At 48.0% G+C, this 23,988-nt stretch overlaps 4 protein-coding genes and 3 non-coding genes across 13 annotated transcripts; 3 read left to right on the top strand and 4 right to left on the bottom strand.

Annotated features, from left to right (window-relative positions):
- Window positions 1–744: 744 nt before the first annotated feature.
- On the bottom strand, window positions 745–11,803 carry Vmat (Vesicular monoamine transporter). 4 transcript variants are annotated; one of them, XR_004581364.2, is made up of 13 exons: window positions 10,185–10,338; window positions 7,376–7,542; window positions 5,037–5,279; window positions 4,813–4,969; window positions 4,601–4,743; window positions 4,339–4,521; window positions 4,168–4,269; window positions 3,929–4,103; window positions 3,620–3,671; window positions 3,349–3,532; window positions 3,021–3,154; window positions 2,634–2,959; window positions 745–2,374 (listed from the first exon to the last, which is right to left on the bottom strand). XR_004581364.2 is itself a non-coding variant. In XM_034323837.2 (12 exons), the coding sequence occupies exons 2-12, from the start codon at window positions 7,488–7,490 to the stop codon at window positions 2,891–2,893; spliced, it is 1,557 nt and encodes a 518-aa protein (XP_034179728.1). In that variant the 5' UTR covers window positions 7,491–7,542; window positions 11,537–11,803; the 3' UTR covers window positions 745–2,890. The 4 variants fall into 4 exon arrangements, 3 of the variants coding, with proteins under 3 accessions (XP_034179728.1, XP_034179727.1, XP_034179729.1); XM_034323837.2 differs by lacking the exon at window positions 10,185–10,338 and adding an exon at window positions 11,537–11,803 and having other exon boundaries at window positions 745–2,959; XM_034323836.2 differs by having other exon boundaries at window positions 745–2,959.
- On the top strand, window positions 3,245–3,315 carry TRNAG-GCC (transfer RNA glycine (anticodon GCC)). The gene has a single exon. It is a non-coding gene; the product is annotated as a tRNA-Gly (tRNA).
- Window positions 3,755–3,827, bottom strand: TRNAK-UUU (transfer RNA lysine (anticodon UUU)). Its single transcript has one exon. It is a non-coding gene; the product is annotated as a tRNA-Lys (tRNA).
- Window positions 5,964–6,035, top strand: TRNAA-CGC (transfer RNA alanine (anticodon CGC)). Its single transcript has one exon. It is a non-coding gene; the product is annotated as a tRNA-Ala (tRNA).
- Window positions 11,804–12,237: 434 nt separating the features above from the next.
- Window positions 12,238–15,860, bottom strand: LOC117604098 (odorant receptor 13a). 3 transcript variants are annotated; one of them, XM_076690998.1, is made up of 5 exons: window positions 14,619–15,860; window positions 14,456–14,555; window positions 14,303–14,398; window positions 14,086–14,241; window positions 12,238–14,015 (listed from the first exon to the last, which is right to left on the bottom strand). In XM_076690998.1, the coding sequence occupies exons 1-5, from the start codon at window positions 15,413–15,415 to the stop codon at window positions 13,965–13,967; spliced, it is 1,200 nt and encodes a 399-aa protein (XP_076547113.1). In that variant the 5' UTR covers window positions 15,416–15,860; the 3' UTR covers window positions 12,238–13,964. The 3 variants fall into 3 exon arrangements, with proteins under 3 accessions (XP_076547113.1, XP_034179731.2, XP_034179730.2); XM_034323840.2 differs by having other exon boundaries at window positions 12,238–14,241; XM_034323839.2 differs by having other exon boundaries at window positions 12,238–14,241; window positions 14,477–14,555.
- Window positions 15,861–18,633: 2,773 nt separating this feature from the next.
- LOC117604100 (protein D1) lies at window positions 18,634–23,796 on the bottom strand. Its single transcript, XM_034323844.2, has 5 exons — window positions 23,448–23,796; window positions 23,256–23,371; window positions 23,001–23,121; window positions 22,507–22,720; window positions 18,634–22,435 (listed from the first exon to the last, which is right to left on the bottom strand). Exons 1-5 carry the CDS (start codon window positions 23,527–23,529, stop codon window positions 22,297–22,299), a joined length of 672 nt encoding a protein of 223 aa, XP_034179735.2. The 5' UTR covers window positions 23,530–23,796; the 3' UTR covers window positions 18,634–22,296.
- On the top strand, window positions 18,700–22,214 carry Mgat2 (alpha-1,6-mannosyl-glycoprotein 2-beta-N-acetylglucosaminyltransferase). 2 transcript variants are annotated; one of them, XM_034323833.2, is made up of 7 exons: window positions 18,700–18,834; window positions 18,905–19,088; window positions 19,232–19,654; window positions 19,814–20,123; window positions 20,673–20,954; window positions 21,303–21,553; window positions 21,628–22,214. In XM_034323833.2, exons 1-7 carry the CDS (start codon window positions 18,828–18,830, stop codon window positions 21,854–21,856), a joined length of 1,686 nt encoding a protein of 561 aa, XP_034179724.2. In that variant the 5' UTR covers window positions 18,700–18,827; the 3' UTR covers window positions 21,857–22,214. The 2 variants fall into 2 exon arrangements, with proteins under 2 accessions (XP_034179724.2, XP_034179726.1); XM_034323835.2 differs by lacking the exon at window positions 20,673–20,954.
- Window positions 23,797–23,988: the final 192 nt, after the last annotated feature.

Here is a 23,988-nt window from a genome sequence, read left to right as displayed (position 1 = left end):
ACGATACGATTACGCAACAACACGGATACAGAGGTAGAGACAGAGAAACAGAAAAATCGGCACACGCGTTTATTTATATGTGCGCGTACTATCGCATCGTTTAAGGATATTTCTTTTTTCTTTCCAATTCTCATTGTTCTTCGACAAGTACGTTTCACTTACGGTCATTAAATCGGACCCATACACCAGCTGATTAAATATACATACATGCTTCGCTACAGTCGTAAGGTATAAGGGAACATCGTATTGGATGATTACACGTGGCTCGTTAAACATAGAACAATCCCTACACTTACGTACAGAATCGGTACCGGTTATTCACAAGGTTCATTTTCTCCAGTTCCTTCGAGCGTACATCTAAATAAAAGCAATTTTCCGTCGATTTTAAGCGCGATTTATCGACGAGATCGTTACTAGCAACGAGAAAACGATCGTTTTGTATCCGGCTGCCGAAGTACTTTCGTGCCTCGTCGTATCGCTTATTGTCTGTTCACAATAGCAGTCATCGACGAGTTAATCTCTAAGCTTTTTCATCGATTCGTTTGGACGCGTCACAAAAGTTACATTGAAAAGCGTAGCCTCACCTTGAAACGCATCGTTCAATGATCAAGATTTCCAATACGATCGATGCGGGCAAGCAGTTGCAAAGTTACATATCGCTAGTGACCAGATGAAATACGACGACGAGAAGCCTGCTCGAAGAAGCAAACAAAAACCTATATGGTACATCGAATGTATCGCGGATTTGATTTTAATAGAAAAGGAGGATGAACCAGCGGGCAAAATTGTATCGATCAATAATAAAGTTAATTTCATAGATGCACCTACAGATTGCTATAATTGCTTTCTAGAGACATACACATACTTTTACTATATTTACAGGAAACCAAAGGAGCCCTTAAACACGTTGATATGGATAATACATGTACCGGTTATGTAGATACAACGACGTCGATTCAACCGTTTCTCGATCCGATCCTTACGATTCCTAAGCTCTTTATATTGTAACTCGATAGAGGTTGATTCTCTGATCGGGTTGGATTCTGAAAAATCATTCGATATCTCGATCTCTATTTTCGCGAACAGCATGCCCCTCCTGTTTTTCCCTAATCGTACATCCGCGGCAGCGTCGAACGTTCGCTAAGAATTCGCAAATCGAATTGACTCGCGTTTCTTACCGGGAGTAGGTGCGTGAGCAACGCAGCCTCGAGGATTCATCGAATTCGCAGTGGAAGCCTGTTCTATTTCTGCACCAGTTAACTCTTTGTTACATATCGTTCTACGTACGCGTTTCAATCGCCTAACAACGTTACAGAGTCAAACGTACCACGAAAACTCCTAACAACTCCTAACGATTTTGCTTAATCGATAAGCATCAACATTATATTCTATACTTGCTTGAATATATTAAATAGACCCGAACAAGGCCCGTTAACGATCAATAAATTAACAACGTTATCTATGCGTTTCTCGAGAGATTCGCCTACATCCATGGTGTAGCTTAAGACCTAAACGTAGAAACGGTCGTCGTTGCTCGTAATCGTTCAACGTTTCTCGACCAGAACAACAAACACACGATTATCGATAAACTTTTAAGATATATAATGTTCATTAACGTTACTACTCTACGTAAATATTATACTAACACCATTTCGAACTACTATCGCTAGAAGAAACGAGGCGTAACGCCCTTACGATCTATGATCTATAATATGCATTTGAATAGCTAATCCGAAAGATAGAACGCGAACGAAGAACGAGAGAACGGATTTATGTAGGTGGGAAAACGAGGGAAGGATACGTGCTTGAGTTTTCCGCCGCGAATTCGCATATAGTTTATCTTGTAATTTGCAAATTCGTCGAACGGTTCGACGCTTATTTTCTTAAAGTTTCCGCGTTACTACTGTTCGTTTCGTTTCACAAGAGAACGCTTGATCGTTCGTGAATTAGAAACAACTCGGGTTTAATTATTATTATCAGGATTTCTTGGTTTCTCCTCGTTGCTCGTGAAAAGCAAAGTCGCGAGAATCTTCGACACTCGAGACGCTTCATTCGTAATTATATCCGCGATTACCTATAAGTGGAACATTCTATATACCGATTAGATTTGCAAATATTCGGAAAACTCTTCATCATGCCTAATTGCCGTGGCACGGTTTCCCTGCAGCCATTCAGGGAATCCAAAGTAGGCGGTTCTCCGTGGAAAATTTTTAATTTAAATTTAAATTGACGGCCTCGAAGCGCTAAAAACTTTTCGCGATTCGCGAATCAACGAGCGCGTATCGATGTATCCTTATCCATCGGTGCCTCGATCAATCGACGTAGATATACTAGGTGTTTCCAACCTAGTGCCACAACAGCAGAGCGAGTAAATCTACATAAAAGAATAAGCTGAAAATTCATCGAAATTTCAATACTTATTTTAAAAAAAACCCGCCATAAACTCGTGGCGTTGTCTGGTTTCAACGAATAGCAAACGATGTGATTTTTGCGTTTTTGATGCACCAAACAGTAGATATCACCACTTGTTGCCGCAACTTTTAAATATAGAATTTTCGATGAATTTTCAACATGAATTTATTTAGAAACAAAGCTTCGTAGGAAAAAAATGTCACTCTACATTTTCTACTTACTTTTTCGTGCAAATTCGCTAACTCTTCGGTTATGCCACCAAATCGGAAACTTCCAGCATATTTGTTTGGTAACACGCTGTTCACGTGTACGATTTTCTTGAACGCACACACTTATTCTTACGATTTACTCTACCTTTATGTACAATAAACGTTAGATTAGAAAGTAAATAATAATGTTTCGTGTACTGTATTCAACTCGTTGCTGCTGCATCTCCATAACGTGGAAAAAGAAAAGTTTAGAAACAGCCGCGGTGCCATTATTGTTCGTCCTCTTCATTCTGGTACGTTACGTAGCGCACAGACGATTTTTCGCCAATGATCAATGACTGAAATGCAATCAATGATATATGTTTGTTCATTCACAGTTTGATCAATCGATCGAATTACCTTTTTCTCCTCTTTGGTAGGTGGTGCTCTCAAAAAGTACATTAGTGGGGCGTAAAGAAAGTTTAGAATCGCGATTCCAAATAACATCCACTCGAAACCGATAGTGTTGACTAGCGTGCCGCTCAATGCAGGTCCTAGAAAATGATAGATAGGTCTTTTATCGATTATTAATAACATTGTTGTAGCCGGCGAAATGTTTTTGCAAAGAACTAGATGACATAGAAGCATCGGTGGTTCAGTGGTAGAATGCTCGCCTGCCACGCGGGCGGCCCGGGTTCGATTCCCGGCCGATGCAAAATTTCTTTTTGCAAGATCCTCTTTTACGTACCCACGGCGAAACCTAAACAGAAGGCGACATCTCCGATAGCGTAAACGCTTCCGTATACAGCGGTATGTCTAATGTCTACCAGATATCCCAATTCGGGCATCATCGAACTGTCCACCATGCCAATTGCGAATCCCAAGCCGGCGTTGGGTACGATCAGATGATCGATACTTCTAGCCAACGGTATCTAGAAAAAACGGGATCAACATTTACACCCTTTGCATAGCAGAGCGTTTAAAACCACAATATCCTGGATTTCTACCCTGATACTTACGCACATCAAACAGATACCAATAACGACCAGTCCGATCAGGGAAGCTAACCATCTACGGCACATGAAAAATGTATACAGTATCAAAATAATATAAATAAGAATATATTTATAATAAAAAGACCAAAAAAAATAATCCGCCCGAACAGGGACTCGAACCCTGGACCCTCAGATTAAAAGTCTGATGCTCTACCGACTGAGCTATCCAGGCGACGTATTTCAGGCTCCTTCATTCTTCGGTACTACCGTCTTTCCAATTTGTGCAATTCCTAATACTTTAATAAACGAATAAACGATCGAGTATCTACCAACCTGCCCATTCTGTGTCCAAGCGGTCCGAAAAGATTAGTACCGATCAAGTAGCTGATGCTAGCTGGTAAAAAGGTGGCACCTTGTTTCCATCTGCTCGCACCCATCGTGTCCATCATCCAAATCGGAAGACTAGGCTCCAACATAGCGATACCCATGTTGGCGAACGTGATAGCCCCTAAAAGAGCGTGATTTCGTCGTTCACTGATACTACCAGAAAAGGTAGACGAATAAGTACGTACCAGCGGCTATGACGATATAAGGGTCGGTGATTAAACTCTTCAGAGACGGCGGTTCAGCCTCGGTGTACACGATGGACGGTTGAAGTACCAAAAGCTGTAAAACTGGAAAGGGCAATTTGAGAGCGTTGTAAAGGGTTAAAATGTAGAGATTTGTAAATGGACGAGACTCACGTCCATCGCCAAGGGCTAACGCGGAAAGAACCAAGAACGGAGCAGATTTTCCAACGAATTCGTACATGACACCGCCAAATGGTGGACCGATGAGAACGCCAAGGGCCAAACCACCCAGAGCGATTCCCATCGCGTTACCCCGTTCCTTGTCGTCTTGGTACCTCTCGGCCAACATACCCATACCTACGAATCAATGGATTTCTTTCGTGCCCTTAACTGTTTCATCTTTTCAAAGCAAAGGAATAAAATTCATAGGATTTACCTGATACGCTCGAACAAGAGGAACCGATTCCTTGCAACGCTCTTGCCAAGAAAAGGATACCGTAGCTTCGTCCGAACGCGAATATCAGCGTAGAAAGAAACATGATGATGAAACCGGTGAACATGGGTATGCTGTAGCCGATTCTGAAACGAAATAAATCGCATGACACTGTTTCTTGTCGATCGTGATTTAATAGGTACATATTCGTTTACTTGTGGGTGAGAGGACCGACAATCGGATTAGCCAGCAATTGAACGAAAGCTTTCGAAGCGAACATTATGCCAACGGCGACCGTCTCCTGTAGTAACTCGCGATGTCGCTGCTTCTTTTCTTCTATCTCTGACAAACTCGCCCCAACGTTCGTGCTTTCTGTCATACGAATCGAACGAGACGAGCATTAGTAACAAAGCAAACGCGATAAGTGCAAATCTCTTACCAGTCATGCCTATGCAAGGAGGAATGGTCGTATGGAGAAACTCGGTTTGAGAATCGATCGTATTGTTCGAAGAGCCAGCACCGTTTGGGTTGGTAATTAGGCTGGAAGTTGTAGTAGAGGCGATCTTGGTCGTAGGCTGAACGATTCCCAGCGTCGTTCGTCCGGGGCCATTGCCTTCTAGGTGTTGGCTCAGCGTTGAGTTAGGATGCTTGATGTCGTACAGAAATTCCGGTATGATGGGCACTGCGAACGCGTGATGTGATCGTTTATGGATTTTTCAAAGATACGATTCGAGAATGCTGCGTCTGAACCTTCCTTGTACGACGCGCTAACTCGTTATACTGCCTAAGTTTCCCTTCGTTCTCAAAGCTCTCGAGGGCCTGTCTGCAGAAAATTGGTTGCACGTGGTGACGACAAAAGGTCCTGACTAGAGACGGCGTGCAAAATCACTAACGGTGATTTATCACAGTGATCGTAGAATCACGATCGCGATCGTGAATGAAGTTAAATCACGATCGTGATCTTGTATGATTCCTCTTCGTAAATCTTGATCTTCATTCAACTATTTTTTTATAAAATGCTTCAATATAGCTTGTATAGAAATATCTGAGCATAATGAGCAAAGAACGTTCAATTAGTCATAAGTTTTGCTGGTTACCAGTTAATTACGGTTTTTACTTTCGACCAATCAGAAGAGAGTATGAAAAATCACGAATCATTGTGAAAAATGATCGTGATTCACAAGTAGCAGTTCTAGCCATCACTAGTCCTGACACGATGCCAACAGGCCTCAACCACGTGCACAGCGTACGAACCAGCTCGTAAACCGACGATATAGAAAAATACTGGCGATCCTCGATCGCGATCATACGCTAAACATTTCACACTCGATACGAGTACGCGTTTCTCGAGCTTTCATATCGACTCGGGGGTGTAACTCAGTGGTAGAGTGTCTGCTTCGCATGCTGAAAGTCCTGGGTTCAAATCCCAGCACCTCCAAACCGAAGTCAGTATTTTTTTTCTCTTTCCAATTCTTTCGTGATCGTCCACGGTACGCGTACGGTCACCGGTCAGAATAGGATTTTTGGCGAAAGGACCCGTCTTAAGGGTGAAAAGCTAGCAAGAAGATTGTAGGTTAACGGTGAGTATGTAGCAAAGAAACGTTTGACCGCGATCGAAGGGTAAGGGAAAGAAAAGAAAATGGAAAGGGTGGCGTTAAAGAGGCGGCAAAGGTTCGAGGTCGTTTAAAGTACCGAAAGCGCATCTCATGATTTGTTAGCGCGCGATGGAGAAGCTGTTTCGTATGCCCTACATAAATGCATGACCACTTATCTGGATTGCCAGAACGAGTCGGACGTCCTCTCGACCCCTCGATTCCGCCACTTTCCCCGTAGCCTGCTGCCCTCGCGTATATTTCCGACCGCTGTATTCGATGCGTCGAGATTGCCGCGGCCAGGCGAAGGGCGAGCCGCTGGCCGCACACCGGGATATATGGTATAACAGACGCGTGCTTCGTGAATTAAACATTTCGCCGAGGCGATAAAGGAAAGCGCGCCGTGTCGGACCGAGTAAATAGCGATCGAGCAAAGAAGAGTTTAAGAACTGGAAAATCCAAATGACCGATTCTATCCTTAACTTCTTTTTTTTTTCAATTATAAACGCGTATCGATGAAGGTAGATCTAAAAGCGACAGGCAACCGAGTAGGAACAGCAGACTTCGTTGTTTACACAATTGGTTTCCTAAAATTGCCAACAAATTCAGTCATCGTTCAGGTATTTTTAGTACAAGTCGAACGGTGTTCAATTCCGATAGATTTACAACCTGGACATCGACCATATGAAAGACAGCCGAAAATAGTCGGCGGTCCGCGAGGGTACAACCAGATGTCATGGGACCGATCGTTATTAAAGAGAGTTAGGGAAACGGTAGGCAGGTCGACGTTGGCTCTTTTTACCGAGCAAGAATATTGTTCTTAAAGGTGTTGGCAATAGAGTGAAAAAAGCAATAACAGATTTTGCTAGAGTCGTAAAGGAACAAACGTTCCTCAAAGTAGTTTCCCCTCTACACGCGTACATGCATATTCGACGCGTTATTTCTAAAAGACGTAGACAAAAGAAGCAACTCGAACTTTCATTTGGACGTTCGAAGCATCTTTGGAGAAAGAGGGCGCGTAATTAGTTCGTTTCATCAACGAGAAGAGAAGATTACGCTGGCGCTGGACGGTATCGAGCCGCCTTTCTTCCACAAAGCAAACCAAACTTTTCTTTCCTCTGGTGTTCCGCTAAGTTTCATCGCTTTCTCCTTTCTTTCACTTTTCTGTCGACGATTTGTTACTTACCAACCGTGGTCAGAAGCATATTGTCCAGAAGCAAAGCGATCGCGACGATCACGAGAACCAATTTTCGCGATTCTCGGCATCGTTGCAACCAACCGTTCCATTCTCCGCTGCTCATCCTCGTCCTACGTTGATTCGCGACGACTCTTCTTCCTCTTCCGTTCGACGATCTGAAATGTAGCAAAGACGAACTGTAGATAGTATCGAGAGGATTCCGCGGTTCGTCGAACGACGATAAACAGGGGAACGTCTTCGACGTCGAACGTTTACGTTCGCTCCAACAATCCCGAGAATAACGCGACGCTGCGAGTCGAACTTCCGGCGTTTAAAGCACTTTCCGACGTGCTGCGAACGATTCTTCCATTGTGACGAGCGAAATAGCCAGCAATAAGCGAACGTCCCGAACGAAGAATTCGCTACTTTACGCAATCGACGAGAAAGAAGAAAGAAAAATGTAGGATAGACTGGGAATAGAGGAAAAGGCGTTTCTGTAGGTAAAGTCTAATCGAAATCGGGTCGGGTACTCGAACGAAGCGATCATCGAGCTATCGAACAGCCGGTGTCGTTCGATGATCGAGCTATAGAGTTAACGGCGTTAATTGGCCGCTTTTAGCGGTATCTCCCATGGACTATCGCGCAACCATTCCGCAGCCCATGGCCTCGCCGGTTCTCTTTTATTCGTAATAACTCGATTACTCGATGCTTTTAGCTCGGCTAATTTTCGCACGCTTCCCGTGAATAGGAAACCATTAAGGCCGTCTAAAGCGGCGCTCGACAACGATTTCTACCTCTCCTCTCCTTGTCACCTCGTTAAGAAGCATTCTCTGCCTCGCTCTTTCTCTCCCTCTCCCTGCCCCCTCTGACACCCTGTCGTGCAATTTTTACGGAACGCACAAAAGAAAAAGAGTCCGCTTGGTCAGGGTAGTAGAATTGGTTCCGCGAGATAAGGCAACTTTTCACTGTGCACACTTCTCGATCACCGTTTGTCCGTCTGTCCGAGTTAGGTGGACCGTACACACGGATGGTACGCGCGTGTGCACGCCATACGATTTTATGTAACGGATAAGAGGATAATAGGGTCGTACGTCTTGGTTCTCGAGTATGCGGGCGGCTGCTGCGGACGAGTCAAAGATTGATAAGGCGTCGCGACGTGTGCGTAACGTTACGGTGAGAACGGTTCGCGAAGAAGCACTCGAGCCTCTGGCCTCGAGGGGACAGAGACGTTGGCCAGGAAGGAGGGTGAGGAAGACGGAGAAGAGGATTTAAGGGAAAAAAAGAATCGATGGAGAGGGAAGCAATCAGCATTCTCGTGAAAGCCGGGTCCCCTGGGTGCGTGCATTATTCTCCAGAAGAACCGAAGAAGATTTTTCTTTCGCTTTCCACTCCTGCCCTCCGATACTTTGCTTTCTCTTTCTACCGACGCGTTTCATTCTCTTATCCGTTCGGTAATCACGTCGAAGAAGTACCGCGAACGAACCGTATCTACCACCGGCTCTTTACCGATTCTTTTCTTCTCTCTAGCTTCTTTAACTTCTTTCCCAATCCCCTACCCTTTTACTCCTTTGTTTTCCGTCGACGAAACTTTCAATTTTCCGTTTCATTTTCGCATAAGCGACCGCGAGCGTTTAATTTAATCGTGCTCGAACCTCGAATCGCGCGTTCAACATCGATGCTTCGAGTGCGCGTTCTCGTAGGATCTAGCTGCTATCGACGAAAGGGTTTGACACGGCAGTGGTTTTGCGATTGACAGTTTAGTTGGCTCCGCGTTGATGAAGTGACTACGGATCCAACAACTACTCATCCGACCTCGTTATCCCGACTCGATGGACGCGTACGCGCTTCTACCCTTCTCCTCCTTCTCGCTCTCTCCCCCTCGTACACCCACCCAACTACCCTTTCATACTTCTCTTTTCTTCGCGTTCCCCTCTCTCTCAATGCCCATTTTCGCATTTCACTCCTAGCAACGCGTTTCATTGTACGCGATTTTATTCCACGAACGAGTATATTGAGAAAGGCCGAGTTAATAGAAAAATCGTGTCTACCGTCAAGCGTCGACCGTCAGCCGCCGATTTATCTTTCGGCCGTGCCTTGACCGCTCCCGCGGACTCGGCTCGCCTCGAACAACCTTTAGTCGTCGACCGATCCGTCTTGTTCCCTCTTTCAAAGTATCGTAATAACGCGTAATTCGCGCGAGATAAGCAGTTAAAACGCGTCGAAAGTTCGTTGGTGAATCACGTTCCAGAGACAAGATGCGACACGAGACGAGAGACGCGAGACGCGACGATTCACGATCGCTGGTAAACTTAGTTTTCACTTTGAAAAGCAATTAGCAGCGCTGCCAGACCGAACAACCGGAACGGTACGAGTGTTTCGCCGAGTGAATAGCTCGATCGTATCTTTCGGACAACTTTAACGCGACTCGAGTCGCTCGCGAATCAACGCTATTAATCGCGACGAATCTCGCGAGCGTACTCGACTTCCCTCAAAGTGGATCGCTAACTAGATTTCGCTCGGCAACAATTACACGCCTCTCGAAACTTTGTCGACCTTACAGATAGGTACGCGTTTCGTTCGTTCCGCTTCGAATTCATCGATTCGAGCGTACGAACGAGAGAGAGAGAGAGAGAGAGAGAGAAAGAAAGAGCACCGTACAAGAGACGCGATTAAAAGGCAAACTGTTGCTTCGCGCGTCAACAAGTTGGCCGACCGAGGAAAGGAAACGGTTAGACGAGCGAACCTTTCGTAATACCCGATTCCTCCTAGTTTTACGGCGATCGATCGGCGAGATCAGCGAACACGGTTTATCCCTCACCTCGTTCTTCTCCGTTCTCCAAAATGGAGCGTTCTCGTAGATGCACTCGCGTCGCACAACTGCAACGACGATTCGTTCGAGTTAAGATCGAGCGACGATATGAAAATAATCACGACCCTCGGTTTAGCGACTTTGTCGCAAGTGGTTCAACGTCCGTGGAATATTTACGCGCGACGACGGATGGGCGTGCGGGGGAGCAAGCGGTGGCAAAGAAGGCGATCGCTAAGCCGTAATAACGAGCTTAAATCGAGCCCGAGACATGTTGGGCGATTCGCTGCTGTTCGCGAGCAATTTCAATGTCCATTTTCGAAACTCGTTGATGTCGTAACGCCTCGATATCCCGTTTGGAAAATCGACGGTTTCTTCTCAGTCTCGAGAGGACTATCTATACGCGAAACTGAAGACGCGGAGATGGAAATGGAAGGCGTGCATCGCGAAAGCGGACGGACAATCGAATGCAAACAAGAAGGCGAAATAAAATTACGATGGCGTCGTCTCTCGGTAAAAACGAATTTACCGAAGAGATCTCCGGACCCCGAGTCTCGATCAACCTAATCAAAGAACCGTCTGTTCAATCACACGAATAGGAACGTCGGTTCGCAAGCCCTGGTCCTACGGAAAAAGAATTTTTCTGCGTAAAATTGAAGGAAAATGGAAAGGAAACGGGTAGGTGCATAGTTGCACGCGATGACGCAGAGAAATGGCGAAAGCGAGAGACAAAGAGGGTAGAGTGTAGAGGAAGCGGAGGATGCAGAGAGAGGTTCGAAGTAGAAGCAAGCTTCTCGGTTACCGTGTCTGGCGATCGGGTAATCGCATTATACCCGGTAATTACGAGACCGCTCGTAGCGGTGCAGGACGAGGCTGCAGCTCGGGCAAAGTACCGGGCAGGGTTATGCAGATTGCTTTATAACCTTGTTACCGATCGCTCTATTAACCTCGCGAGCTTCATATCAGATAGTAGCTTTCTTCGCGATTGCTACCAAACGGGTTGCCGTCTTCCTCCTTTTCGTTCCCATCGTTCTCGGAAACGTTCCTCTAACGGCTAACGCGAGCGAGCTGCGAACGACACGCGGAAACGAGGGTGCAATCTCGGGCGTGAAATTCAGTTAGGTCTGGAAGCTCGAGCAGGAAGCTGCGCGACACGACGTAACCGTTGAACGGAAGAAACGGAAATTCGTCTGCATGGGATTTCTCTCGACTCCGGTGAAAGCGGAAATGCCGAAAACGAACGGACGAACGGACCAGTGAGACGTCGCGCGCACGATCGCTATTGGAAACGGCGCGACGATAGAAAAACGGACAACGTTTCACCAAGGAAACGAGGAAAAATAAAAGGAAAGTTGCTTTCTTACCCAGACGGAAGGAGATGGCTCGTCGAGCTGTACGAGCGATGAAAAAGCGGCAAAGGCTTTCGGTCTGAATCGATGGATCGCTGGTGGCGAACGAGACGGCAAGCCGGACGGTTAGGATTGGTAGCCGTGCTTCCAGGTGGAAGCGCCGCGGCCGATTGAAGAGCGACGGTGGAGGCGAGGGTGCATCTCACCCCGATTTTTCCGGCACGGGGCTGTCGCGCTCTCTGCCCACCGACGCGTCGTTCGCGTACGCGTACGCGTCGCGTTCGCGTCTCTCTGTCGCTTTCGCTTATTCTCCCGTCGCCCGTCGTCCGTCACCCGTCGCCCTCTCTTCTCGATCCTCCAAGATCCACGCTCCCTTGACCGACTCGAAAGCGCATGGTCCATCGCGCCTCCGGAAGCCCCCACTCGTCCCTTTCGCTACCGCCCCTTTATCGCTGTGTTTCTCTTCCCTCCGTTCTGCTCGCTTCCGCTTCAACCCTCTCATCCCCAACGCTCCACAACCCCTTACAGCATCCCTACCTTTCGATCTTTGCTACGCTTTTCCCGATCCACCGATGCTTCTTTTCATCTCTCCCGCCCTATCCTTCGTTTCTTCTTTCCGTCCTCGCGACTGTTATCTTTGCAATTTCCAAGCGTTTCTAGAAAATTTCTACAAATTTTCCGTGAGTCAGCGAATCGAGCGAACGTGCGAAAGCGAACGCGTATGCGTACGAAAAGGATGTAGGATCGTTTGGAGGACAGAGGATGCCGGCGAAGAATGCGGCAAAGTGAAAGAGGGGACGGTCGAAGGGGGGATGCTATTAAGATCAAGATTAAGATTAAGGGGGTGTACGGTGGGAATGCGATTCGAGGTCGAAAGGAACGCAAACCCTTCGAGGAATTCTCGATGCGCGTACCAGAGGCGGCTCTTTATTAAACCGGCTTTTATCACGTACCAGAAACCGAGTCGCCGTCGCTTCCATCGTTCCAGGCTTTTTCCAGCTATTGGTCGCGTAAGTGGCGAGGAAAGGCGATCGATCGACGGACAGGAGTCGAAGGACGGGCTTGGTGCGAAAGGAGAACTCGCGACGCGACGCGAGACGAGGCAAACGAACGACGATCGGTCTCGGTGGAGCGCGACGGACGACGCCGATTACAGCCTGGTTGGATCGCGCGAATTCTATCTCCCGTTACCACCTGTGGAGCCAAAGTAGAAAGCGATATAGAAATTCCAGGCAGGAAGCGAATTCACTTGTTGATTTTAGGAAACTCCAGAGAAGACGGACGCGAGCTGCAACTTGTTGCTAAAGCAACGCGTTCGTCCTTGTTCGAAAGCGTAACCGCTCGTCGAACGATTTCGATACGGCTTCGAGATTCCGTATCGGTCGATGCAGAAACGAGGAGAACAGGCAAAGATATCCAACAATAGGCTGGAACGGGATAGAAGGCCTGTCTACGACAGACGCTCCTCTATCTCGGTACACCCATCTCCTGTGTAATTAATTCGAGAAGGAACGGATCGCGGTACGCCGCCGCTACCGGCGAAGATTGCCTCCGGAGTAGTATCACCCACTCGCCGGCATCTCTGCTCTTTGCTCCACCGGTGCTCCCCTCGGTCCTTCTTCTAGCCTTTTACTCTCCGTTTTCCCCATTTTCCCGTTTTCGCGTTGCGTTTCCTCGGTAAGTCGGTGCCGCGAAAAGGCGAAATCGTCGACAACGTCGTGGAGAAGGAGAAATCTCGTGACGAGATATCGCGGGATTACAGAAAAATCCACTTTACTCGTAATTGCCAAAGAATAAAAGAAACGTTGGATCGACCTCCATTCGCACGTCCCCTCTATCGCGATCCCGTTGCACTTTGCCTCCTTTATCCAGATCAGGAAATCCCTTTCTCCTCTGCTTCCTCGTTTTTCTTTTTTTACAATAATTTCGTCTACGATATTTCATCGTTCAATCGGTAGACAGACGTGATCGCCGATAGAGAGGCCAATCGCAGTTTCTCGACGATAACGAACAAACTAAACGGTTTCGCGACGAGTGAAGAATCTCGCGAGACCCTCGTCCTTTTCGTCCTCGTCGTCGTCGAGAAACGAGAACGTGGTTTTCCTTCTTTCGGCTAATATTCGAAGCGCGCGCGTTCCCTCGCGAAAAATTCGTCTCGCCAAGCGACGAATGAAACGAAGAGAACATCGAAAACGTTTTCAACCTCTGACACTGCATTCTCCGCACGAATACCATCTTTCCGAACTGATCGATTCGAATACAAAAATAAAAAATCTCTTATTTGCGCGTTGGAGGCCTTGTGTTCATCTTCTCTTATGTAAAGGGTACCCGCCCGTTAAATAAATAAATAGATAAATAGCAGATCAATTCTATTGAATCGTAAGTTACTCTTTGTTAAAACAAACGTTAAGGAAGGTGCGTTACAATCTGGTGAATGGCCAAACTAATTCATGCTCTTCACGACGGTGAAGAACGAAACCGAGGTCGATATCATCTGAAACAGAAACTAAATATGCAGATGTGATAGAAAAGGCATAAGATATGGTAGAGGAAAGAAGAGATACCGAGCCAAACGTTTCCAACGAAAGCACCACGAATTTTCCAGCGGTCAGACGAGCGGGTTTCTGAGCTCTGATCAACAGCATGGAAATCGGCATCTGTAAGGGAACGGGGTATCGATACCAAGGCGAGGAGAAGGCAGCACCACCGATCGCTTCGCTCTAAAAACAGAAACGAGATAAAGCTGAAGAGACTTGAAAATCAGGCTCGACTAGAAATTACCTTCGCGAGAAGAAGATCCGCGGGCCAGCTACACAGGAACAACTGCATCAAGGAGATCAACAGCGGCGTAAAGTACTTGAACTTGTCGGGGTCGTCCTGTCGAAATAGATCGAGTTAGAATCGTTGATCGAGAAACAGATGCGTTTTATTTACCCCGACCAACTTGAAGCCCACCAGAGAAATGTTGTAGGTGCTGAGGACCAGTTGAATCAAAAATATTATGTGCGCGCGACGTTCGATTTCCTTGCAAAATCTGTTGGAAAAACGGAATGGAAAATGAGACGTGTCGAATCGAGAAGAGTCGAACGGCACTCACTCGAGCAAAGTTCGATGATAAATCAAACAAATCCGAAGATCGTCCGCCCCCGAAGAGGAGGACGAGGAGGAGCACGATCGACGAGCAGGGAACAAGTTTTCGATCCTCGATCGGATCACTTCAAAATGTCCGCAAGCGATCAACGCGAACAAGGGAGCGGTCGTGTCTACCCCGACGGACGTCACGCCGACACTGATAATCGCGAGAATCTGAAAAACGTACGCGATCTCGAACCACGGCGTTTCACGAATCTCTAGGAAAAATTCGTACGGCAAACGTCGCCCGTTTTCACCGTCGACGTCGAGAGTAACGTCGCTGACGTTTACCCCGTCGCGATCCATCCCTTTCGAGTCGTCCGACGGCGTGGACACGAACAAAGAGACCAACACGAAAAGGAAAATGGTAAATAGGCAAGTGAACAAGAAGAAGGTGGTCAATCGATTCGATTTTTTCACGTATTTTTCGACGATTAGCTTTTCCTTTGAATTCAACCCCGACCAGAACAGCTCGCACTGGTTCAACATTTGCTGACAGCTGCCGCGAAACAGCAACAAGATCGTGAACCTTGCTTGACCCCCTACGAACGACAAAACCAGCGAGAAGGTTTGGACGATGCTGATTTTCCAGAACATGTACAAATAAGAAATGCTGTAAACGGTCATGCAGAGAAACGCTAGGCACGCCAACGCCTTTCTTTCCAGCGGCCGTTGCTCACGCGAAATCACTCCGATAAATTTCAGCAGTGACAAGTTCAAACCGATCAACCGGTCGAACTTGGTCGCCACTTCGCGTTTCATCTTTGCTCCGTTACTCCCGGATCGACTAGTTTTTCGGTCTCTGCAAGACGGTAGGGAATAGGGGAGGCGTGGGAATACGAACGGTGATTGGAAATCTGCAGGAACACGACAGGTGGACCTGAAACACCTATCATTATCGGCTTCGGTACAGAATACGAAAGAAAACTTTTCCGACGAAGAATATTTGATCGCGCTGCAAACACGCGAGTTTTTTTTAGCATCGCACGAGACCGAAGCGTATCGGTATGGGGAGTGAAAAGGAGACCCAAGGGGCGCGCGTGGGAAAATGCGGGGATGCGAACGGGTCGTCCCATCTAGTGGAGGCGTGATAGGAGGTGACGAAGGGGTTCGCTCGATGGAAAACCGAACAAGACGCGGAAAAGCTGCGGCGAACAGGTTATCCTAGGAGAAACGCTCTTTATCGACGCCGACGTCGACGTCGGGACGGCGACGCGGCGGGTTCCGAGGGATGGCGGTAAAGTAAGATCGATCGTGCAGCTGGAAAACTCAGCCCCGTGAAGCAGCGTCAGGGGTCGTGGGGTGAGTAGAGCCAGCAGCGGGGGTGGGTGAGGTCGCAGTAGGGTATACCGCGATTCCATAGGAACGCAAGAGCGCAGTTTCGACGGAAAGTCGCGCGTACGGTGACCGAGGTGAGAAAAGAAGAGAAAGAGAAAAAGAAAGAAGCCGCCAGCGACGGAAGAAAATTCCGCGGACGATCGCGATGGTTCGCCGCTTCGTCCGGTCCGCATTTCTCCCGATCTACCTCGACCCGTTCGTCGACACGTGATCGCTCGACGAATCGTCTCGTCGAGATACCGTCGGGACCATACGCGCTACGACGGTGGACCTACGTAAGTAGAATAATTAAAACGAGCAACCCCGATTTGCAATCGGCGAGCAAGCTCGCCAACGGCGAAAACTACCCTTTTGCTCGAGGTCGGGTTCTCTCGTCCCGGACCTACGAGACCGATCGATATCCTACCATCCCACCCTCCACTCTTCCTTCTCTTTCCTTCTCTTTTTGCGCATAAGTTGCCACGTATCTACGTAAGTCATGCGATTCTATTGCCTATTTCTATTTCCGTATATAGCGTTGCTACTCCGATCGCCTATTATCGCGTTTACGTTTAACAGTTAATCAAGCGGTTGGGTTCCACGTAGCGACGCGACGCGGCGCGGCTCGGTGACCGCAATTGTTTTCGGGATTACTCCGTTTCCTGATTTCCCTTTCCAAAGCTATCTCGCGACCTCGCGACTTTGCCACCTCGCAACAGAGAATCGCGGCCGCGGGTAGGAAACCGCGAGTCGACGCGAGCAGCAGAATTTTCCGGTTTACCTTGAAATCGACGCGTGACCGAGTCGGCTCGCATTCATTCGTTTGCATTTGCGCGTCAAGCGAATTAGCCGTCACACGATACGTAACGCGCTATGAGAACGTTCGTTAGCGACGCACCGCGCCGGGCCGCATCGTTCCGCGCTCTTAAACTCCAAAACGCTCGCGATTCGCGATCACTATTTCCCGATCGAATCAGTGACCAAAGAAACGCCGAGGTTGCTAAGTGCGCAATCTTCGACTTCCTTCCGACGCCTTTTCGCCGACCGAGCGAATTTCGAACATAAACTTTGGCATAGACAAAGACTCGGTCGAAAGAGAAGACGAGGGGTGGAAGGGAAACGGGATTGTTAAAGTGTTTTAGCGTTGCTCGAGCTCCTTCTCTGTTCGAGTAGTCCTCTTCGGTACCCGGTGTGCTTCGCAAGCAGAGGATATCGCGGTTAGCTTGCTCACGGATATCCGCATTGTTTCGCGTCAACCAGCCAAGTCAGCTGACCTACATCGAACAGCGGCTAAGCAAAATGGGATATCGAGCCACTCGATGCTCATCTGCGGACAAACCACTCGCGATCCCTAGAGACCTTGCCGGCGGCCGCCCAAACCGCGGCGGCGTCCTCCTACTCGACGCCGCTCTTCCGTTAAATCCCTTCTTCGATTCGCGTTTCGCGCTTCGTCGCAGCCGATATCGCTTCAACCGTTTCCGTCCTTTCCCACTGTAATTCATTCGTTACATATTCCACGCGTTTTACCGCCTCTCTGTTCTCCGCCTCCCTCGCGTTCTCGACACTTGATCATCGCGCAACCAGCTATACAGTGGGCCGATTTCGTTTCCGACAACAGCCTTTTGCCTTCTGTTTCGTGTCTCGTGTCCCCGCGCTTCGCCGATCATCCAAGTGGCGGGACGTTCCCGATACGAAATCGTCCGTTGCGAAACATCTCGAGAAACGACGAGTCATGGGTTATCGTAACGTCAGTAGACACGTTGATTAATCGATCGATTAAAGATAACAGGTGCAGTCTGTTACCGTATCGCTTGTGCATCGCTCCAAATCAAAAGCTGGAAGAAAAACTGAAGGAACGTACGGAAAAAGGTCATTGATAAAGGTTTGTAGTTTAATCGGGCTGATCCATCGAGAAAAACGGAACAAAATTAGTCTAGCGTCGATGTTGAACGGTGATAAATAACGATCAAGGTTGCTCGCGTACGCAAATGTTTCATCGACGCTTTCGTACGTTTTCGACTGGCATCGTACACCGACAACGCGACCAACTCGCGTTCCGTTCCTCCTCTTCTGCTTCATTTTCTCCTCCTCTGCCTCATCTTTCCCCTATAATTCTTCCTTTACTCTCCCCTCTTCCGGCTTTTCGACAAGTCCGCGTGCCGTACTAAAAATAAATACGAAGCATCGTCTTCCGTGCAAGCCACGATGAAAAGAGGAAAAAATAAGAAGGAAAACGGTTCCGAACAGTTTCCCCGGAGACGGATACGGATACGCGTTGTCTTCGACGCGGTAATTTGCATGCGTCCGCGTGGCGCGCCGGCGACGCGACAAAAACGAAAGAAGAAAAGAAAAGGGCCCCGGCTCTCGAGTTAACTCGTTCCATTCGTTTGATTAACGTTGGAAATTAAATACCGGGCGATAACGCGACCGCTACTCGCATGCCGATCGTTTACGCCCCCGATACGAAGCGAGACCAGACCAGACGAAACGATACGATACGATACTCGAGACACTTCGTTCGATTCTCCTACGCCTGCGAAAACAAATGCGATCAGTTTCATGGTTTTCATCAACCTGATCAACCGTTCATTATATTCCATTTTTCTAGATTTCATCGAAATGAGGGACCACCCGTCACGCGTTTTCTTCGATTCAAGATAAGAGACGGCCGTCTGCAAGCAGCTCGCTAAACGTGGCCGCGAACGATGCGCTACCAACAGATTTTCAAACAGCAGCTTCTTCGAGCACAGCATATCGTACACGACAGCTTTCTGCCGGGCAAACCGGTGAAAGAGAAACAAGGGAGGCTGGACAGGGCGTCCATTCTGTTTCGGAACGGCCGCTTAAGAATGCCAGCATGAGAGGTGAGAGAACAAAGTTGTTTATCGATCCGTCGGATCAACGTTGATCTCAACGTTTCAACCGTTCTTCCAGGATCGTCGTTTTTGGGAACGATCAGATCTGTGCGTGGAACTTTCCTGAGGATGCTCGTTTTCGTCTTCCTGGCAACGTTCCTTTGGCTTCAGCTTCACGTTATCAGCCTGACCGGTCGAGATTCCGCGGGCCAAGCCTCCTCCAACGAGACGTTGTTCGCTCTCGTGCCCCAAGAACTGCACAGGTAAGCGTTTCACGGTATTAGGTATAGATGTGTACTTACAATTAAATGCGATTAGATAAAGAGATCGTCTCAACCGGCTGGAGAGAAAGAGAGATAGAGATAGAGACAGAGACAGAGAAAAGGATTCCAATGATTTTTCACAGGTTTCTAAAAGAACGTCGAAACGGCTCGTCGACGTTGGCGAACGCGAGCGCGGAAACGCTGAGCGAGCTCGAGATAGCGGAGATTCGTCGGAACATAGAGAAAGCGAACGCCGAGCAAAGGGTGTACAACGAGGAGTCGTTCGGCCCGTTGGCGAACGACGCTCCCGTGATAGTGATCCAGGTGCACACGAGACTCACCTACCTCAGACACCTGATCGTCTCGTTGGCTCAAGCCAAGGGCATCGAGCAGACCCTGCTCGTCTTCAGCCACGACGTCTGGCATCCGGACATCAACTATCTCGTGCAGAGCGTCGACTTTTGCCGTGTCATGCAAATCTTTTATCCTCACAGCATACAAACTCATCCTCGAAGCTTCCCCGGCGAGGATCCGAACGATTGTCCCCGAAACATACGCAAAGAACAGTGAGTAACTCTCTTCCGAGTTCGCTCGTGCCGCTTTTTCTTCTTTATTCCTCCTCCTCCTCTTCTTCTTCGTAAACACTTCTCTGCTTTCTTACCACTTTTGTCGACGGTCGTTTTGTTTCCCGGGGTGCATGTGGCCGTTCGCGCATCACCCTGTAGGGCGTTGAGTCTCGGCTGCATCAATGCCAAACACCCGGACCTCTACGGTCACTACAGAGAGGCCAAGTTCACGCAGACCAAGCATCACTGGTGGTGGAAGGCGAACCGTGTGTTCGATCAACTGACCGTCACTCGAAATCACACCGGCATGGTGCTTTTCCTCGAGGAGGATCATTACGTCGCTGAAGACTTTCTACACGTTTTGAGACTGATGGAACGCACCTGTAAGCACAGCTGCGAGAGATGCAACGTCCTATCATTGGGCACCTATCTCAAGACTTACAATTACTTTGCCGACTTTAGTCGAAAGGTGAGAACATCACGAATTGATTCAGTTTGCTGGCGCGCGCGAGTCCGATTGCTCGTTGATTCGTTACGATTCGATTTCGTCTTCTCCTTATCCGCCTTCTATTTTCTCCCTTCTTCGTCGAATCATCGAAATCGTCGTTAACCAACGAGGAGAACCATCCTCGGTATATCCTCGTCGCGTTGTTCTGGCTCGCTTCGTCGCTTTCGAATTCAATTGTCGCGTCGCGACGCTTTCGTTAACTCGTCAAATCCATTCTTTCTATCTCTCTCTCTCTCTCTCTCTCTCTGTCTCTCATTCTGTCAATCTCTTATCTCTTTCTCCCTCATTCTTTCTCGCTCTGAAAAACGCGGAACGTTGAAAAGGAACGAGAAAGAGGACAGGCAAAAGGGGTGTGAAACGGTAGTCGAGTCTCGTTAATCCCCGATAATGGATCGTAAACGCGAGCACGTACGAATCGTTGGTACGATAGGTGGAATCCCTATCGAACAACAGCACCATGTCATAGTGAATATCTGTGTGTCGATGTTTCACGCACGCCCCGTCCGTTAGTTCCTTGGCGTCAACAGCGCTCTGCAAAAGGAGTTCCTGCGTGGATTAAAGAGGCGGGAAGCGTCGACGGGACAGCAGTCGACGAAAACCGAGGACAACGGCGGTATCAAGGCATTTCCTAGCAACGGCGTCCCCACCGGCGGCAGCAACAACGGCAACACGAGCGTGACCGGAAACGGTGCTCTTCTCTTAACCGTCGTCAATCGGAACGCGCACACGGGACAATCTGCTCCCGCATGGGCTTTCCAGCTCCTACCCGATCTCTACAATCATTATCAAAAGGTTGCCCATTATGGCTTTCGACGACACGATACGATCCGATACGATCCGACACATAACGACACGATACGCGCCACCAGAACCCCCTTCGTTTCGCGTGCCTGCTGCTCCAATCCATCTACACGACATCGTATTTTTTGCTGCATTCGCACGCGCCATTTCAACATTTTCAAACATTCTCCATCGCATCTTCCGACACACCAGACAGACTCACTCGATACGCGTTCGCGATCGCTCCGCGACCCTTCACGTTTCCTTAGCTCTCTTTTTTCTTTCTCTTATTTTCTTCCTCTCGTTTAGATCGTTTTCAAGCGCAATTTTAAAAATTTTCTTCAACGTTTATCCCAACAGGCCGAGGTGATCCCCTGGATCTCGAGCAAACACAACATGGGAATGGCGTTTAATCGAGTCACGTGGAACAAACTGAGAAAATGCGCGGCCCAATTTTGCTCCTACGACGATTACAATTGGGACTGGAGTCTTCAACACATCGCGCAAACCTGTCTGCCCGCGAGCAAAGGAGCCGGGATCGTGCCCCGCACCGAGTCCGGTTTGGTCACGATGATGATGAGAGCGCCAAGGGTTTTTCACATAGGCGAATGGTAAGCTTTCTCCACTTTTTAGCCCTTTACTTTTCCCCTTCGTTATCTTACTCCCTCTATGCCTGTTTAAACAGCGGAGTCCATCACAAGAAGACCAACTGCGAATCGACCGCCGTCATAGCAAAGGTTCAGAACGTTCTAAAAGCTGCCCGAGATCATCTGTTTCCTACTCAACTGACGCTTACCGTGGCTGGTACCGCGAAAAAGACGAAGCTCCGAAAGGGCAACGGTGGATGGGGCGACGTACGAGATCATCGACTTTGTTGGAACATCACCGTTTACCCGGATCTCATGCTACCTTGAAACGGAGACTCGATCGGAATCGGGAGCGATCGATAGCGCCGTTTATTGCCCACCGCCTCTACTTAGCCTCGCCACACGTTTCAGTGGATCGGAGCACACTTGTCCTACTCTAGTCATCGCATCGGATGCGTTGCAAGGAACAATTTTACGACGGCTTTCTTCGAGCCGAGGATCGCTCGCGGCCCAACGTATGTCACGCGATCCGGATTCGCGCGCGACCGAAATAAACCTAACCACCGAGCCAGTCTATCGCGAATTCTACGTAGCCTAAACGCTACCCGTTTTATATTTGTAACAGACATCAACGAAAATAAACGAATCGACCGATTTTCTTTTATTCGTCGATCTTTTAAACCTTTTTATTTGTTTTATTTGTTCGTAACTCGTCGGACGAGTGCAGCAACCGTGTCACCGACTCGATACCCTTTTCCTCTCAACGTTTAAAATCCCAAAAGCTTCGAGTACGCCGGCACGTTATCGTCGTATTCGGCCATCAGATAGTTTCCAGCTATCGGACCCTCCAGATCGTACTTCTCCGCAAACTTTTTAATGGAAAATCTTCTTCGCTGTGGACCGTCTCTGCAAATTGCCAACTTAGTTGTTATTTCGCGATCTTTAGTCTAATGAACACGTTCGAAACGAGCGTATACCTGTTGCTCAATCTTCTCTCGTCGAAGGTGATTGATCCTTGATTTTGCTTGTAAACCAAAAACACGTACCGGTGTTTTCCGCTACCTTTAGGTGGCGCCGGTCCAACGTACTCTGCCAGTACCTCTCCTTTCGCGATGTTCTCCTCCGGGATGTTTCCAACCAGCCAGTGCCGGAATTCACGATTGTATCCCTTTCTCATCGGCACGTCAGGATCTGTGTGCAATCACATAAATGATCAACGCAGCAACCATTGAATCGTCTCGGCTCGTCTCGTCGCGTCGCAAACGCGGCCACGTACACCGAGAAAACGAGTTTCCTCGGGTCGGCTCGGTGAAAGTATAGACGACGGCTCAAGGAGGAGGATAAGGTAACGTAAGGTCGCATTCTTTTTCTCCTTGCCTCGCGATCGAACGACAATCTGGCCGATGCGCACGCAACGAGGGACCGAATCAAAATTTTAAACAGCAATTTACTGTCCCGACGAAAAGCTTACCTGTCATCACCAGCGTGTAAAGCACACCCCCTTCGTGTTTGTAATGGATCTCAGGAATCTTTTGCGTCTCCGTCGGTGTAAACTCGTTACCAAACTCGACCGATTTCTCTCCATACTTTACCTAACTTTCAAAAATTACCTTTTAAAACGATCAACGTACATATATGGTAAATAGCTGTATTTTCACACAAGCACTCTCTCTTTCTTTCTCGCATACATACACGATCTCTCTGTTCCTCTTTCAAACATTCGCACCTCGATCTTCTCAGTAGGCGACGCGTCTATGATGTCCGGCACAATCTTTGCTTTTTCGAATTCCGTTCGAGTATCCGCAGCTCCTGTGGCCAAGCAAACGCAGCAGCTGAGAATTCCTGCAATTTAACGTGGAATTAGTGACAAATGTTGCAAACGCGAAACCAAATAGTCGACCATCGAGTATACACGAACCTATTAGCACAGAGTACCTCATGTTGGCGTGTACTTTATGGTAAACGTATCCGTTGCTCGGTATCGACAAACTCGAATCCATACGGCTGGAGAGAAACGTTTTATTCGATCGACAATCCCCACTCAACCTATAACACGTCAAGGATTCTCGCTTTGCGTTCTACTTTTTCTCTCTGTCCGACGTTTAAGCATTCGCGTCTCTTCCCCACTATTCGACTCGATACTTCCCAAGTTTTCCATTTGCCATACGGCAACTGTTAAAACAAAGTAAATGGTCAAAGGATGCAGCTATAAAACAGCCATCGACAAACAACTTTCTCGCAAATTCTCGTTCAACCACACATTTTTACTCGCCGATCTCCGATTTCGCTGCAACTATGTCGTGTCTAAACGATAGATAGCAAGATAATTTTTTACTCTCCCCTTTTCGCGGTACTCCCATACTACAAAACGTCTGTCATCGCGGTTCGGCGATGACAATGTAAGCGTAAACGTTACATTAGAGGCATGTTAAGTAACAATGACACGAAGAAAAAAAATC

This window comes from Osmia lignaria, chromosome 11, assembly GCF_051020975.1.
Source record: "Osmia lignaria lignaria isolate PbOS001 chromosome 11, iyOsmLign1, whole genome shotgun sequence".
In the NCBI taxonomy this organism is placed as follows: domain Eukaryota; kingdom Metazoa; phylum Arthropoda; class Insecta; order Hymenoptera; family Megachilidae; genus Osmia; species Osmia lignaria.
This window is presented reverse-complemented; position numbering and strand designations above follow the sequence as displayed.

Coding starts and splice junctions, on each gene's coding strand:
- LOC117604100 (XM_034323844.2), bottom strand. CDS start 23,529: ATGGATTCGAGTTTGTCGATACCGAGCAACGGATACGTTTACCATAAA. Junction 23,372..23,447: donor GAGGTACTCTGTGCTAATAG/GTTCGTGTATAC, acceptor GTTAAATTGCAG/GAATTCTCAGCTGCTGCGTT. Junction 22,721..23,000: donor TTACACGCTGGTGATGACAG/GTAAGCTTTTCG, acceptor GATTGCACACAG/ATCCTGACGTGCCGATGAGA.
- Mgat2 (XM_034323833.2), top strand. Junction 20,124..20,672: donor TTGCCGACTTTAGTCGAAAG/GTGAGAACATCA, acceptor CCCGTCCGTTAG/TTCCTTGGCGTCAACAGCGC. Junction 21,554..21,627: donor GTTTTTCACATAGGCGAATG/GTAAGCTTTCTC, acceptor CTGTTTAAACAG/CGGAGTCCATCACAAGAAGA.
- Vmat (XM_034323837.2), bottom strand. CDS start 7,490: ATGAGCAGCGGAGAATGGAACGGTTGGTTGCAACGATGCCGAGAATCG. Junction 5,280..7,375: donor TATGCTTCTGACCACGGTTG/GTAAGTAACAAA, acceptor ACGCGTTCGCAG/TGCCCATCATACCGGAATTT. Junction 3,155..3,348: donor CTGTTTAGGTTTCGCCGTGG/GTACGTAAAAGA, acceptor ATCATTTTCTAG/GACCTGCATTGAGCGGCACG.
- LOC117604098 (XM_034323840.2), bottom strand. CDS start 15,415: ATGAAACGCGAAGTGGCGACCAAGTTCGACCGGTTGATCGGTTTGAAC. Junction 14,556..14,618: donor TATCATCGAACTTTGCTCGA/GTGAGTGCCGTT, acceptor TTTTTCCAACAG/ATTTTGCAAGGAAATCGAAC. Junction 14,399..14,455: donor TGGGCTTCAAGTTGGTCGGG/GTAAATAAAACG, acceptor CTATTTCGACAG/GACGACCCCGACAAGTTCAA.